The sequence below is a fragment of the Ascaphus truei genome, chromosome 2 (assembly GCF_040206685.1).
Source record: "Ascaphus truei isolate aAscTru1 chromosome 2, aAscTru1.hap1, whole genome shotgun sequence".
Classification (NCBI taxonomy): domain Eukaryota; kingdom Metazoa; phylum Chordata; class Amphibia; order Anura; family Ascaphidae; genus Ascaphus; species Ascaphus truei.
Window position 1 is genome coordinate 260,464,595 of NC_134484.1, and position 16,122 is coordinate 260,480,716.

Consider the following 16,122-nt stretch of genomic DNA (forward strand, 5'->3'; position numbering starts at 1 on the left):
TAACAAGCTGATAGCACATTTTGCTACCGCTATGAGGTGCGAGACCGCAGCACTGTGGAATCAGAATGCGATTCCGTCTATTGATAAAATCAGAAACAGAATTTGGTTCATTTGCAGAATGGAGAAGTTAACGAGTTTAGTTAACGACTCAGCCGACAAATTTGAAAAAGTATGGTCATTATGGCTTGCTCAGACTGATATTCAGGGGATGAATGAGGCCACAATATGGCTTTGATAGAGATAGGTGGGCTCTCCTTGGATGTCGGGCTGGGAGCTTGATGGGACGATCTGACAGTAGGGCTCCCCCCGAGGTATAGCGGTGGACCGATTTATTGATCATCGGAAAAACGAGGTGAACCGGGTTTAGGCTCCTTTGTGAGGTGGACTGGAGCAGAGCAACGGCAGTTGTGGTGCAGGACTCCTGAGAAACGAGGGAACAGCGATTCTCCCAGGCTGCCCCCCCCATCCTTACCCCCCCCTCCCCGCCATCCTTCCCCTTTTTGCCCTGTCCCTAGATGTTGTCAGTCGGTCTTTGTCCTGTCCTGTGGTCCCCCCAATGTCCGTCTGTTCTTCGTAATTTGTTCCCGTAAGTTTGGTGTATACCTGAAACACTTGACAATATTCTGTACGCTATGATGTGTATGCACAAAAAACTAATAAAAATAAAGTTGAAAAAAAAAAAAAAAAAAAAGAGATTGCCAACTCACAAGCGACCATTAAAAAATGGCATAGAATGGTGAAGTTTTCAGTCTCTGCCGGACTTCCCACGTGGTTAGGTGTCCGCGTAGGGTCTGTCCCAATGGGTAAGATGGAGATGCAGTGGTGTGGGTGAGGATCGGGTAGTTCGCCCAGACTTGTGCACGGCCTGGTCTCCCTCCCGTTCGTCAGGCTCCATGTTGCTGCTGCTCCTTCTGCCGTCCGCGCATGCGCATGCTCTCCGGTGGAGATGGTTGCCAAAATGGGATTTCACTCTGTTCCTTAGTATGGTGGCTCGCGAGGACCAAAAGCCGTCATTTTTATTGCAGAAGGAGCTCCTTGTTGAGCCAATCCATCCGAGGGTTATGAATCTGTAGCCAGGGCAGACTGAGGATCACGCTAATGGATGCAGTGTGAATCATGTTGAATTGAATCTTTTCCAGGGGTTTGTTCTCAATCTTGAGCAGAAGTACCTCTGTCTGCAAGGAGATAAAAGCCAGCTGAAGAGGTCTTCCATCTATGGCTTCAAGAGCAATGGGCTTCCTTGTGCGTCTGATAGGAACCAGGTGGCGTTCTGCGAATGCTTGATCTATGAAGTTTCCTCCTGAACCTGAATCAAGGAAAGCAAGCGTAGATACTTGGAAGCCCTCCCCAAAGAGATTGATGGGGATACGAATGCAAGAAGGTTTGCCAGTAGAAATGGGGGAAAGAGAAAGCGTTCCCAATGAGACTACCCCGGGTCTCATGGGAACTTTGCATTTCTCGACTTTTGGGGACAAAAAATATGCAAAATGTCCAGAAGTACCGCAGTAAAGGCATAAACCAATAATCTTGCGTCGTAATTTCTCAGATTTGGAAAGACTAGTAACCCCTAGTTGCATAGGTTCGAAAGTATCCGGGAGCGGAGTTTCAACTTGGCTCACCTGACCGGGAGTGATCCGGAATGGAGTGACACGATGATGAACCCTCTCTGATCTCCTTTCCTGAAGGCGATGATCCACCTTGATGCAGACGGCGATAAATTCTTCCAAGTCGGTAGGACGGTCGTAAGTTGCCAGCTCATCCTTCGAAGCATCTAATAGCCCTTGCCAAAATGCCGCGCACAGAGCTTCGTCGTTCCAGCCGGTCTCTGCGGCTATAGTCCTAAACTCGAGTGCGTATCTATCAACTGGATGATTGCGTTTAGAAACATGAAATAGTGCAGAGGCAGCACATACCTTACGGCCAGGTGTATCAAACACTTTCCGGAACTCCCTGGTGAAGGCTCCGATATCCTGTGTGAGGTCGGATCTTCATTCCCAGATGGGAGAGGCCCAGACAAGAGCGTTTTCTATAAGAGGAGAAACAATATACGCCACTTTGGCGCGGGGTGCAGTGAAGCGTGAAGGATTCATTTCAAATTATATAAAGCATTGATTAAGAAACCCCCGGCATTTGTGAGGGTCACCCCCATAGCAGTTGGAGGCAGGTAACTCAGGTTCTTGGGAGAAGTGTGAAGAGGGAGTAGTGTCAGGCTCAGGAACAGCAGGAGTAAGTGAGGAACGAGGTTCTTGAAGAGAACGAGTGAGAGACCTGAAGTTCTCCTGAAGGGAGCGCATGCTTTGATCACTAGCCACTAATTTTTCCTCAATACTAGACGGGTAGCTTGCGTGTGTGCTCGGGACTCTTACTACCTCAGCGGGGTCGAAGTTTGTGTGGCTGAACATACTGTAACGCGCGGGCACACCTAGGATGTAGATTTGTCGTGCAAGCCAGGTCAGGGTTAGAGATGGTAGAATAGTAGATGGTACTTTCGAAATCAGGAGGGGAGAGTTGCGGATTGTTGGGGTGCCTAGCCAAGTTCAGGATTGGATAGTAGCGGATTGTCGAGGTACGTAGCCAGGTTCAGGATAGGAGAGTAGCGGATTGTTGGAGTACTTAGCCAAGGTCAGGACTGGAGACAGGAGAATGGTCGTTTCTTAGCCGGATCAGGAGAGGAGAGGTGCGGAGTCCAAGAGATAAGCAGTGTAAGGCAACAAGAGGTTAATAGGCAAGGCAAGGTCACAGAACTGAATGCAGCAAGGCACAGCGTCACACTAGACTATGCTCAGCAATGAGAGTCTGAAACAGGAAGGCATATAAAGGGAGATCCTCCAATAGAAAGCCAGGAAAGAACCAGGAAGCAGAATCCTATTGGCTGCTGGTACACACAGGTATGCCCTATGATGCAGCCTGATCAGGAACAGGGGCGGGACCGATCGCGCTCTGACTCGCTCGCGTAACGGAGGTCAGGGGGCCGAGCCAGGTACGCACGTCCTGTCCGTCACCAAAGCGGGGGCGGAGATTGGGCCCGCATCAATGGAGAGGCTGGACGAGCACACCCGTCACGCACCGGAGCGGTTGGCGGAGTCAGAGCCTGCGGGTCAGACTGTGCAAGATCTGCGCGTGTGTGCGTGACTGGGCCATGAGATTGCGCATCCTGGATGTCTGTCGCAGAAGGGTCTTTAAGGTGAGGAGATGGTCTACGGCCGACAGGATGGCAATTCCTCACACACAGATGACACAGGGAGCAGAATCTCACTGTGTAATTCCGACCGGCCGGTCATATAAATATATACAGGTGAGTACCCTATGCACAGATATGGTTTACATGAAGCAGATGACACGGGTAATCACCATAGAAAAGTCTCACTGCATATATAGTGACACTATACATGTACTACTCAGAAGTGGCCCACTTAAACAGAGCTGCATACATGGGGATCAATAGCCGGCATAACTATTCCTATAGATACAGGTCAGTCTTGTGGTCAGAACAGATGGTGTGGTCAGAGTAGGCTTTGGTTAGATCAGTAATGAGATCTGTAGGCAGACTGGTATCTGGATGCGGACACAAAAGTATAGTGAATTTGCAAAAGAAGCTTTTTAATAGTTACTCACATATTTAATGATTAAGAACCGTAAAAAAAATTGCCCATTTATTAGGTCCCCCAAACATGGTGTGAGAGTGTTATTTGGGACATGCAGAATGGTTTTTTTGCAGCTCAGCTCTGATCAGACTCACGGGAGGCACTGTGTGAGGGAGCAGGGGGGGCTCTATGTGACGGAGCAGGGGGGGGCTCTGTGTGAGGAAGGGGGGCTCTACGGGTTGTGAGGGAGCAGGGGAGGCTCTGTGAGAGGGAGCAGGGGAGGCTCTGTGTGAGGCAGCAGGGGGGTTCTGTGTGAGGGAGCAGGGGGGAGAGAGAGAAAAGAGGGAGGCGAGAAGAGAGTGTATATTCATATCCAGGAACTGAAGCAGCTTTACGTGGAGAGATCACATCGAGAGGTGATTCACTCGTATACAGCAGGGCCCCGGGTATACAGCGGGTTCCGTTCCAAAGGCCCGCCGTGTAGTGAAAATCGGCGGAAAGCGGATCCGGCAATTTTCACTTCTGCGCATTTTTCCTGTTCTGCGCATGTGCAACCTATGGTATGCGCGCGCAACCTATGGTATGCGCATGCGCGCCGGATGCACCCTCCCGTTCTGCGCATGCGCGATTTACAAACCAACATGGCGGCCCCCTTCTCGGCGCCGCCGTATCAGCGGATCGCCGAGAAGCGGGGCCCTGCTGTATAGCGAATATTATCCAGCAGTGCTCTAAGCCCCTTCACTCACTTACCTGTATAGCGAATAGAGCTCTAAAGTAAAAGTAAGAGGTTTAGCTGTAATTGGAGTCAAACTGCCTGTATACTATATGGTACATGGGCAGGTGATCCTAGTTAAACAGACCCTCTGTCTTAGCTGTCAGCCCTGTATGCTTAATAAGGCTGCGCCCAGGCAGGGAACCGGCGTGCTCGTCCTCGGTGCCCTGCTCGGCCAGGCGATTTGTGGCCGGCTAGGTGCGCAATCGTCTGGGGGCGCGGCCACGACGTCACAGAGCTAGTTTGTCCTCTTTGGGTGAATCGCTCACGTGACGCACTTGCGAGCAGCAAAACCAAATTTGCTTGCTGTACAAGCGGCTAAGCAGAGAACTTAACACTTGCCTGTGTGTTTCTTCCCATGGTGTATACTCCTCTATGTTCCTTCTGCTGTTACCTTAAAAAGTGGAGAGAGGCATAGCCATAATACTGTGTATTGAAAAAACTTTAAGAGATGGGATAAAATGCACTTACAAACAACCAACCACATGAATTGTGGTGGTTTCTGTTGCTGCAAGTGTCCTTAAAAAGTTGTCCGTTCTGGAGGTGCTTTGCAGTCACTCGTTCTCAACTCCTGACAGTCACTTTGGATCCAACTAGACGGTGTGCAAGTGTAACCATCAGTGGGAAAGGCCCCTGTGTGAGGTGGCACTACTTGTTACATCATAACTGCATATGTATATGTCGTTAATAAAGGGACACTTAACCACCCCAAGTGTATTTTCATGTCTACGTGTAACCTGTGAAATAGATGGTCAGCCCTTGCTGTGCTCTAGATATATTAAATGAACATGACATACAGTATGTAAAGGCGGCTGCATTAATGTCCCTCACTGGGGACGTTAGTCTGTCATTAATTAGTGTGTGCCATTTGGTCGCGGACGTTTCACCGCGACTCACCCCACCGCTGCCTACTTCGCCACTAAGGTGCCTAAACCCCCTAACCCAAAACCCATATATCCTAAGCACCCTCTTTAAAACCCCTTAAATTAACCCGATACCCAAAACACTATTAAAACTTACATTAGACGCGGCTGGAGGCGCAGGGTCTGTCTGCGGCCTAATGCCAGCGGCCAATTGGTCGAGGCTAAACCATTCCAATTCACAGCTATGAGGCTACAGACCGCTTCAGCATCATGGGGAACGCACATTTTATTAGAACCAACATAATGGAAATATTAAACATTAAGAACATTTTTCTTTAAATAAAACTACAATAAGAATGACACAAATAACCTGCATTTAAAAAGTTAACTGTTTATCCTTTTAAAATGCTTGTTTTATGCACCATAAACTAAAGTCACTTTTCATTGTGATTTAGCGTTACACAGACACACATGTGCACTTATATGTGAGTTTCTTATTCGCTGGTTATCCCTAAACATGCCTTGCCTTGCTTTAGAGAAAGGTCTCTCCCCTGAGTGAATCCAATTCAGGTTGGATAACGGACTTAATCCCATCCCACATTCCCCACATACATACGGTCTCTCCCCTGTGTGTGTCCTCTTGTGTTTGTTCAGGCTGGAAGACACACTAAATCCCTTCCCACATTCCCCATATACAGCTGCGCCAGCCTTTATTCTAAATCAGCCTAAGCCACGCCGCTCTGATAACTGCGGCCAGACACGCTCTGTTTTGATTGGCAGAACCCCACAGTTACTGCTACTACACTCCGCAGCCTCCCTCACTGTCTCCCCCCCTCCCGCCGTGCCGCCATCCTCCCGCTCACACAGCCACATCCGCATCGTCCCTCGCGCTCTCCCCCTTCCACCCGCGTTGTCCTCCCGCTCACCTCACTGCGCCTGACCTCCCCATCCTCCTTCGCGCTCTCCCCCTTACAACCATTCCGTCCTCCCGCTCACCTCACCGCGCCTGACCGCCCACCGTCCTCCCGCCTCCGTTACTCTTAGTGAGATATAACTGCAGGGTTGCATGTGATCTTCCCACCCTCCTTAGGAGTGCCTCAGAGATCCATTGTGCTCAAGTCATATGTATCCTGATATTCTAAAACAGTAGTACTTGCATCACATATTTACTCAGAAGTATATTAAAAATCAAAAACAAAATCTGTCACCTTTATTGTTCGCATGGGCGATAGAACCGCTAGCAGCCCAAATCGGGGCGAAGGCAGATATCGGGGGGATTAAGGTAAAACAAAAAGAATACAAGCTGGCATTGTTTGCCGATGATATATTGTTAACAATTTCAAAACCCTTCACCTCACTCCCAAACCTATTTAGTAGCCTGTCAGAGTTCCAGAAATTATCAGGGTTTACAATAAATAATGAAAAATCCGAAGCCCTAAATATAAACCTCCCCCAGGAACAACTAAAGCTAATAAAAATAAACTTTGTTTTTGCGTGGAAGTACTTGGGAATCTGGTTGACCAACACATCTGACACTATATATGAGACTTAGAAGAATGGTCCAGGTATCATATATCATGGATAGGCAGAATAAACGCTATTAAAATGAACTTACTACCAAGAATCTTGTACCTATTCCACACACTTCCAGTACAGGTCAGAGCTAGGGACATACACGAGCTACAGAAAAAAATCACAAAATTCATATGGAATAACAAAAAAGTGAGAATAAAGCTGCCCACACTCTATAGATCCAAACAGTCAGGAGGGCTAGCCTTGCCACACTTGTGGCAATATTATCAAGCGGCACATGTAAGCCAACTGGTTCACTGGCATGCACATAAACAGAGGAAAAAGTGGGTGAAAATTGAGTCCGATGTGATATCAGGGTCATCTATAGAAATGATACTGTGGTTAACAAAGAAAGAAGGACCAGCTCTGATGGTGCCCCTGGAATCTATCACACACACTCACTAACCATGTGGGACTCATTGAAACTTAGACATGGGCTATCCAACTTCAAACCTCAGATGACACCACTATTTGACAATATTAGCTGTATCCCGGACACGGACCAACAGCATTTAAGGACTGGAGCAAGGCAGGAATCACAAGGGTAAAAGACCTATGGGCAAACAAAGACATTAAAAAGTTTGAGACAGTAAAGAGAGAAAATGGCCTTCATGACTCTGCCTTTTTTAGGTATTTTCAATTGAGGGATCACATACAGAGGACAGGTCCATATAGTGACTTCACAGCATTTGAGGATTTGTGCCTTATAGGGGAGGACAAAAAAGGTCTGATCTCTAAAGTATATACTTGTGGAGGGTAAAACGGAACCGGAGATAAAACCCAAATTGATGACAAAGTGGGAGGAGGAGTTGGGAGAACAACTAGATCAGGAGCAGTGGGATAACATATTTGAAGGAATAGCAAAGAGCTCCACATGTGTATTAATAAAAGAAAATGCATATAAAATGCTCCACCAATGGTATTACACCCCACTACGATTGTCCAAATTTTTCAGAAACATGTCTCCACTGTGTACAAGGGGGTGTGGCCAGCAAGGATTGTTTGTACAAATGTCGTGGACGTGCCCGAAGGTTACAAAGCTATGGAGGTCCACACATGATATGGCACAGACACTCCTTGGTTATACCTTCCCCCTGGACCCCTGGAAGGTACTGCTATGCAGGCCAATTGAAAACATGGATAAAATTGATGATAAACTACTGACACACATATATACAGCCGCCAGATGCAAAATAGCCAAGGCCTGGAAATAAGAACAGCAGCCGGCCATACACGCTGTTAAAGCGAGGTTATCAAAATGACACAGTACAGAAATATCTAGAAGTCTGGGAACTGTGGAGAGCTTATATAGGACATAGATATATTACTAGGGGAACTCTCCAAATCTGAAAAACACATAATAGAAGTACCCTAAAAACACATGAGTTAAGGATAGGGGGGAAAAAACCCACATAACTCCTGAGGAAACCTTGGTGTGATATGTTTCGTATCGGTCTAAAACGAGGAGGAGGGCATGGAGGGTATTCAGTACTCAATAGTCCACAAAGGTACGTGTGTTTATATACTGTTATGTTAATAGTACTGTAAGGGTAGACCGACAAGTGGAAAACTGTTGCTAGGTAATGACACTCTTTTTTTCTTGTCTTTTCCTTTTCCCTCCTCTAGTCTTTTTAAGTTAAATTATTGTACTAGTTATTTTATACGCTGTCCCAACAGTGATGTCATTATTGTCTCCCCACTAAAAGATGTTATATGCCTGATACAAAGATATGTAATTCCAAAGTAACATCCTCCCCTTTTTATGTTCTGTACCCCACTCCCCATTGGTCTTAACAAAAAATGCAAATAAAAAACAAGTAAACAAAAAAAAAATCAAAAACAAATGAACTCCTTTTGAAGAGTGCACAAGAACTCCCTTTTGAGATTGAATGTGCGTAGACTCCTTTCAAAATTATACAAGTCTTTCATGAAACATTTATACAAACATTTAGTCTAAAACCGGGGATAATGTGCGTATCCCTCAAACCAGAAAAGTGACACACACAAAAACAGGTAAAAATACCCCGCAAATCATATCCCACTGTAGCTGTAAACCTAACATACTTGTCTCACACAGAAGTGTGGCCAAGACGTTCTCTCACGTAAAACTAGGTAGTATGAAGGATGCGCTGACGCAAACTCAGAGCAAGCACCGGGAAGAGGTGAAGGCCCTGAGAGGGGACTTGCAGGATCAAATTGAAGAGCTGCAGACACAAATTGCTTAGTGCTATATACAGCTCACTGAGAGGGAGGAGGTGTCCTTCCATCAGGTGGCCTACCCGACATTGCACTATGAAACCAAGATGGCTGATATCCACAAGTGGCATGACCACACGGACAATGAGAGGGCCTGGTTGGAGCTGGTCATGGTCCGGGGAGAGCACCGGCAGCTGCAGGTCAAGAATAGAGAAAAGGAAATAGAGTTAAACATTGCTCTGAACCAGCTGACAGATGTTGAGTCGCGATTCCACTCCAAAGAAGTTAAAGTCACAGCCGCACTGAGTAGAAAAAGAAATAGAGACGGACAGCTTCAAGACCTGAGGAAGGACCTGGTGTCTGAGCATACTGGCCGCAAGATGGCTGAGAAACAAAAGCATGACCTGGGCGAGGGGCTCGAGGTTCTGAAGAATGAGTGAGACGCTACGTTGGACTCTACTGCTATCCAGCAGGATGTTCCTCAGATGAAGTTGGAGAAAAAGGAAAAGGTATTGACCCAAGCGTCTGTATCCTACAGAAATTAGTGCCCATGAAGACAAGGGACACGGAGACGTTCCAGGAAGCGTGACTGCAATACCTTTGCAGTACTACATTCTACTTTCCACAAGGCATGGAATGGAAAGGCCAAGTTGCGATGGAGTAACACAGTAAGAATCCAGTCATACTGCAGTGCCCATGGGTCCCAAATTGGATTCCTTGACAGGAAGGCAGCCGCTGTGAAGAGGCAGTCGAGATTGGGACTGAAGTGTGTCCGCGATCCTAAAATGAGAAAGACCTCACAGATTGTCCATCAACACTCCCAATGGAGTAAGTTAATGAGTCAAGACAGAAAGGCCCACGCCTATGAATTTACCGACTGTAATAGAGAGGCATCATGGGGTGCACTTGGGGCAATAAGAATCCCGCCCAAGTTGAATTTCTGAAGATAAATGGTGTGAAACCCAACACTGAAGGTACACTGATGGAAAAAGGTCCAAAAGCCATCACCACTAAAGCAGAGTTGCTGTCTTCACATGTAAAGGCCAAACAGTCACTGGCGAGTGAAAGCAGTGAGATAACTGAGGTCAACGCTCTTCTACAGGGTAAGGGAGACTCTGAGCACAAGAGGAAGAAGACAAAGATGCATCTTCATATATGCAGATCAAGGTCAAAGAGTGGCATAGAGTCCTGGCAGACAGAGCTGATGGACGGCAGGATGCTCAGAAACCTTTGCAAAAGGGGACACAACAAAGGCAGAGCTTCAACCCTAGACTCAGGCCAGCACAAGATAAAGAGGTAGCGAAGGACCAGTCTGCAGACCCAGAAGGCCTGGCAATTGTCCCGAAGGGAAAAGTTTCAACTGAAAGACTAGGAAAAGACGGAAAGAGAGGACATCTTTGGTGTGGGTGCACGGTAATTGTGCACTGGTCGCTCACCCCAGTAGAAATGAGCTGGGGTGGAGGATATGTGACAGTCACTGACTCAGTAGGCTGGAATGGAGGATATGTGTATGTGACGGTACGGGGGCATATGGCTGCTGTTAATAAAGGTTAAGTCTGCCATTACCCCTACCTGTCAGTAATAAATTGGTATTGTATTATATGCTATGTATATATGTTATGTATATATGTATGTCTTTAGAAAAAAGAAACATACAGCGTAATCACACAGGGATATCTAACCAAATATTACCACATATAGATATAGTAGGGGGTATTTAACCCTCACAATCTACCTGTCCCTGTCTCTGTCTGCTGCTAATTAGGTCTACAGCTCCACAAGCTTGTAAAGGAAAGATACCAGAAGAATGACCTAGGCGCACGGGGAGACAAAAGAGAGAAAAAAACATAGGGTAGTATGTCTTAGAAGTTTAACCAATAAATGATAAGATATGCACTCACAGCGTGTTGAATTAATTCAGGCGTTTATCCACCCTGGGATCTGGAACTCTGTCAGTATATTAGGAACGTCTTTGAATCTATGTCCTTGGATCCTACGACACAGATTCAAAGACGTTCCTAATTTACTGACAGAGTTCCAGATCCCAGGGTGGATAAAACACCTGAATTAATTCAACACGCTGTGAGTGCATATCTTACCATTTATTGGTTAAACTTCTAAGACATACTACCCTATGTTTTTTTCTCTCTTTTGTCTCCCCGTGCGCCTAGGTCATTCATCTGGTATATGTATGTCTTTGCTTGGTTCCAGCACCTCAGGAATCAGGGGTAAATATGTTTGCATAGAATTGTTGCAAATGTTATGTTGCAGTTCTAACCACCAATCAGGGCCGGGCAGGTAGGCAGCTCCTGGCTCTGAGTGTTGCAATATTATGCTTTAAGTAGTAAAAAGGTGGGGAGGGAGACCCCTAGCAGACAGGGAGGGAGACCCCTAGCAGACAGGGAGGGAGACCCCTAGCAGACAGAGCCTGCAGAGAGTTACAGAGGTGTTGCTGTGACAGGGAGAAACTGCAGTGTCCAATCCAGTGCTGGTCTCAGGCCTGAAAAACCAGTCCTTTAGGCACTGGGCAAAGAGAGAACAGGGAAAATCTCTGCAAGTAGGTCCCTGCAACTAGTTAGGCAGGGTATTCCCCAGTTTTTTTTATATATATTTCCAATTCTGATGAGATTCTGCGCATTTGGAACCTTCTTCCTCAACTACTCAAGTGGCCCAGAACGAACCCATTTGTTATCTGGTGCGGGACCCATCAAGGAAATCAATACTTTTGGACTATAACGTATCCTTCTAGCTCACAGTTTTTTGGGGGTTTTTTGCGCTTGTTCCTTCTCCCTTTTTTATTATTCCCCAGTTTCCCCAGTTGGGTATGTGTGATGTTTGTGTGTTTTGTATAGTTGTGGATATTTTTTTCCAATAAATTAATTTGATAAACTCTTGTGTCCTGTCTGGCGATATTGATCCCTGGTATTAGTCCTGGTCTCCCGTGCCAGTGTACCTTCCAACACTCAAGCAGTTAACCTACTGCCTGCACCTGCAGTAAGTAGAAGAAAGAGGTTCAGGCGGTTCACAGCTAACCGCAGGGGTACAATCACTGGTATCCAAACACAATCAGGAGAAAAGGTTTTTTATTGAGTGCATTTACACGAATCCTTCTGCTACAGAGAGAACTCTGACGCGTTTTGTCCACCAGAGTTCTCTCTGTAGCAGAAGGATTCGTGTAAATGCACTCAATAAACAACCTTTTCTCCTGATTGCATTTGGATACCAGTGATTGTACCCCTGCGGTTAGCTGTGAACCGCCTGAAACCTTTCTACTTACTGCTTTACCTGGCTGGAGCACGCTTCTCAGCGCACCTGATCAGCATCTCCGTTTACATTATCCTGAGGAATGAACTCGACGAGTCAAGATTGTGAGTACTTATGCCTCTCTGTAGGGCTTGTGACTGTGTATGAGACGCCGGGCTAAGTGAGGGCAGTGGCGGAGATTAGTTGCGGTTAGCCGCATCAAAGTTCCACGCAGGGAACACGGCATTGCTGCTTTATCTTTTCTCCTTACCACATCCTAGCCCCTTCCCGAAGGTCAGTCTCGGGTACACAGATCCTCTCCCTCATTTATACACTCTATCATCAGGACACTGATCACGAGCGCTTTTGGATTTATTTGTACATTTGTTATTATGGTACATTGTTGATAACGTATGCACTATTTGGAGCATCAGTTTCTTGGAGTTTACTCTTTGATTACTCCTGCCTGCACCTGCAGCCTAATTAAGCAGAATTCCTGAGAGACTGCAGGTTCAAAAGACACAGGAAGCTGGCAGACTGGGAGCCAGAGAGAGAGACTGTTTTCCCTCTGGGAAGGAGACAGAAAAAGTGCTTCCCAGCCAGGAAGCCCCTGGCTGTTGCTCTGGTCTCCCAGCCCTGCGAAGAGCTCTGCTGCTGGGACCAGCTGGGCCCCCAACCCAGAATAAAAGACTGCTATGAGCTGGACACAGCTTGTTCCCGAGAACCGGCATTCCTAAAGGATTGAAGGAGCGACACAAAGACCCTGGGATAGGAATCCCCTACAAACAGATAAGCCATAAATAACACTCTGCAATGTTAAAAGTCTGTTTGCTGCTGCAATTTTAGTCAAGAGACTTTGTTATTGTACTTTGTATGAGGAGCACTTGTTTTGGGGGTAGAGAACAAGATTAGCTGGCTGCCTGGTAGATAGGGCTGAAGAAGTTGAGTTAGTTTCCCTAACGGGAATAGGAATTTATTTCATGTTTTATTTTGCCTTAAAGTGACAGTGTTTAAATGTGTGTAGTGTCACTGATGGAGAAAAAAACTGGTGAAGCTTGAGGGCTGAGTGCACCTTGTGTGTATACACGTGTTTCTCCCGCTTTATACAAAACAAACCCTAGAAGACTTTCAGGAAGAGCCCGGGCAAGCGGAAGTGCTACTTAAAGAGGGGTGTTTGTCCCAATGTGTGTATATATATATCTATTTATCTATCTATATCTATATATCATACTGTTCAATAAAATGCAATGTTTTTATGGGGTAGAATCAGTAACATAAGTACAGACTCCTTGTTCCCTTAATAAAAAAAACCTTTAAACAATTAAAACATTTACACAGTTTTGGAATTCACTGGATGATATTGGTATAGCTTAATTAAGTTTGAATAACATCTGTGATGTCAAATACAATAATTGGGCATTTGGTTCCTGATTTAACAATGGAGATTTAGCAGAAAGTTGGGTCATCCTATAACTTTTAGAGACCTGGTACATGGTGCGGTAACGGGAACACCTGGTGACTGATATGTGAGCTTCTAACGACACACGTATTATATTCATTGTACAAACATTTTTTTAAATTATACCTTTACAACTGAAACTATCGACTTACTATCTATCAAAGCATTTGAAAAGATTTCTGCCACTTTAATTGGTGTTTTGCAGCTAGTGAGATTTCCTTTTAAATTGTTAAATATTATGATCCACTTTAAATGTATGATCCACTACATCTACTCTCCGGCCCAAATGCTGCACATGTTGTGCTAAACCCTTCATTTTTACAATGTACATCTACAGTTTACTTTCTCCTTCGTGGCCTTTTGTAAGACAGTTTGTGTAACAGTTACTTTTTTGTCTCGTCTAGTACAAAGACAAGCACCAATAATCCACCCATCCCAGCACTGCAAGGTTTCTTTTATCAGTCAGGATTACCTCCTCACACATCTGAAGTTCAAACACCCAGCTGAGTATATGGAAAAGTTAAGGACAGAACAATCTTGCAACATTCCAATGAATATGACAGAAAATGCATCTTTCAACCAGACAAGGCAATTAATAAACATTGTAACTGCTTCTCATTCCAAAAGATATGTATTAGCAGCGGCCACAGGAAAAGATCTTGGGGAAACAGAGAAGAGTCTAACTTGTTTATCAGACCAGAACCTACAGAAGAGGACACAGACCAGGGAGAGACCACATGTATGTGGGGAATGTGGGAAGAGATTTAGTCAGTCATCCAGCCTGGACATACACAAGATGGGACACAAAGGGGAGAGACCGCATTTATGTGGGGAATGTGGGAAGGGATTTAGTCAGACATACAACCTGAAAATACACATGAGGACACACACAGGAGAGAGACCGCATGTATGTGGGGAATGTGGGAAGGCATTTAGTCAGTTATTCAACCTGAACACACACATGCGGGCACACACAGGAGAGAGACCGCATGTATGTGGGGAATGTGGGAAGGGATTTAGTCTCTTATACGATCTAAGGAAACACAAGAGGACACACACAGGGGAGAGACCGTATGTATGTGGGGAATGTGGAATGGGATTTAGTCTCTTATCCTATCTAAGGAAACACAAGAGGACACACACAGGGGAGAGACCGTATGTATGTGGGGAATGTGGAAAGGGATTTAGTCAGTTATCCAACCTGAAAACACACACGAGGACACACACAGGGGAGAGACCGCATGTATGTGGGGAATGTGGGAAGGGATTTAGTGTCTTATCCGATCTAAGGAAACATAAGAGGACACACACAGGGGAGAGACCGCATGTATGTGGGGAATGTGGGAAGGGATTTAGTGTCTTATCCGATCTAAGGAATCATAAGAGGACACACACAGGGGAGAGACCGCATGTATGTGGGGAATGTGGGAAGGGATTTAGTCAGTTATCCCACCTGAACACACACATGATGACGCACACAGGGGAGAGACCGCATTTATGTGGGGAATGTGGGAAGGGATTTAGTCAGACATACAACCTGAAAATACACATGAGGACACACACAGGAGAGAGACCGCATGTATGTGGGGAATGTGGGAAGGCATTTAGTCAGTTATTCAACCTGAACACACACATGCGGGCACACACAGGAGAGAGACCGCATGTATGTGGGGAATGTGGGAAGGGATTTAGTCAGTTATCCAACCTGTACACACACAAGAGGACACACACAGGGGAGAGACCGCATGTATGTGGGGAATGTGGGAAGGGATTTAGTGTGTTATCCAGCCTGGATACACACAAGAGGACACACACAGGGGAGAGACCACATGTATGTGGGGAATGTGGGAAGGGATTTATTGGGTTATCCAGCCTGGACACACACAAGAGGACACACACAGGAGAGAGACCGCATGTATGTGGGGAATGTGGGAAGGGATTTAGTCAGTTATCCAGCCTGAAGAAACACATGAGGACACACACAGGAGAGAGACCGCATGTATGTGGGGAATGTGGGAAGGGATTTAGTCAGTTATCCAGCCTGAAGAAACACATGATGACACACACAGAGGAGAGACCGCATGTATGTGGGGAATGTGGGAAGGGATTTAATGTGTCATCCAGCCTGATCAGTCACAAGAGGACACACACAGGGGAGAGACCGTATGTATGTGGGGTATGTGGGAAGGGATTTAGTGTGTCATCCAGCCTGATCAGTCACAAGAGGACACACACAGGGGAGAGACCGTATGTATGTGGTGTATGTGGGAAGGGATTTAGTGTGTCATCCAGCCTGATCAAACACAAGAGGACACACACAGGGGAGAGACCGTATGTATGTGGGGAATGTGGGAAGGGATTTAGTCTGTTATCCAACCTGGACACACACAAGAGGACACACACAGGGGAGAGACCGCATGTATGTGGGGAATG

General features: G+C 46.1%; 1 protein-coding gene across 1 annotated transcript in view; it reads left to right on the forward strand.

Annotated features, from left to right (window-relative positions):
* LOC142487248 (uncharacterized) overlaps positions 1–16,122 on the forward strand; it is a 34,331-nt gene that overhangs the window by 17,652 nt on the left and 557 nt on the right. Inside the window, exon 4 of the mRNA XM_075586191.1 lies at positions 14,094–16,122. This exon is cut by the window's right edge and continues 557 nt beyond it. Within this exon, the coding sequence (XP_075442306.1) occupies positions 14,094–16,122 (2,029 nt within the window). The remainder of the gene's footprint in view (positions 1–14,093) is intronic.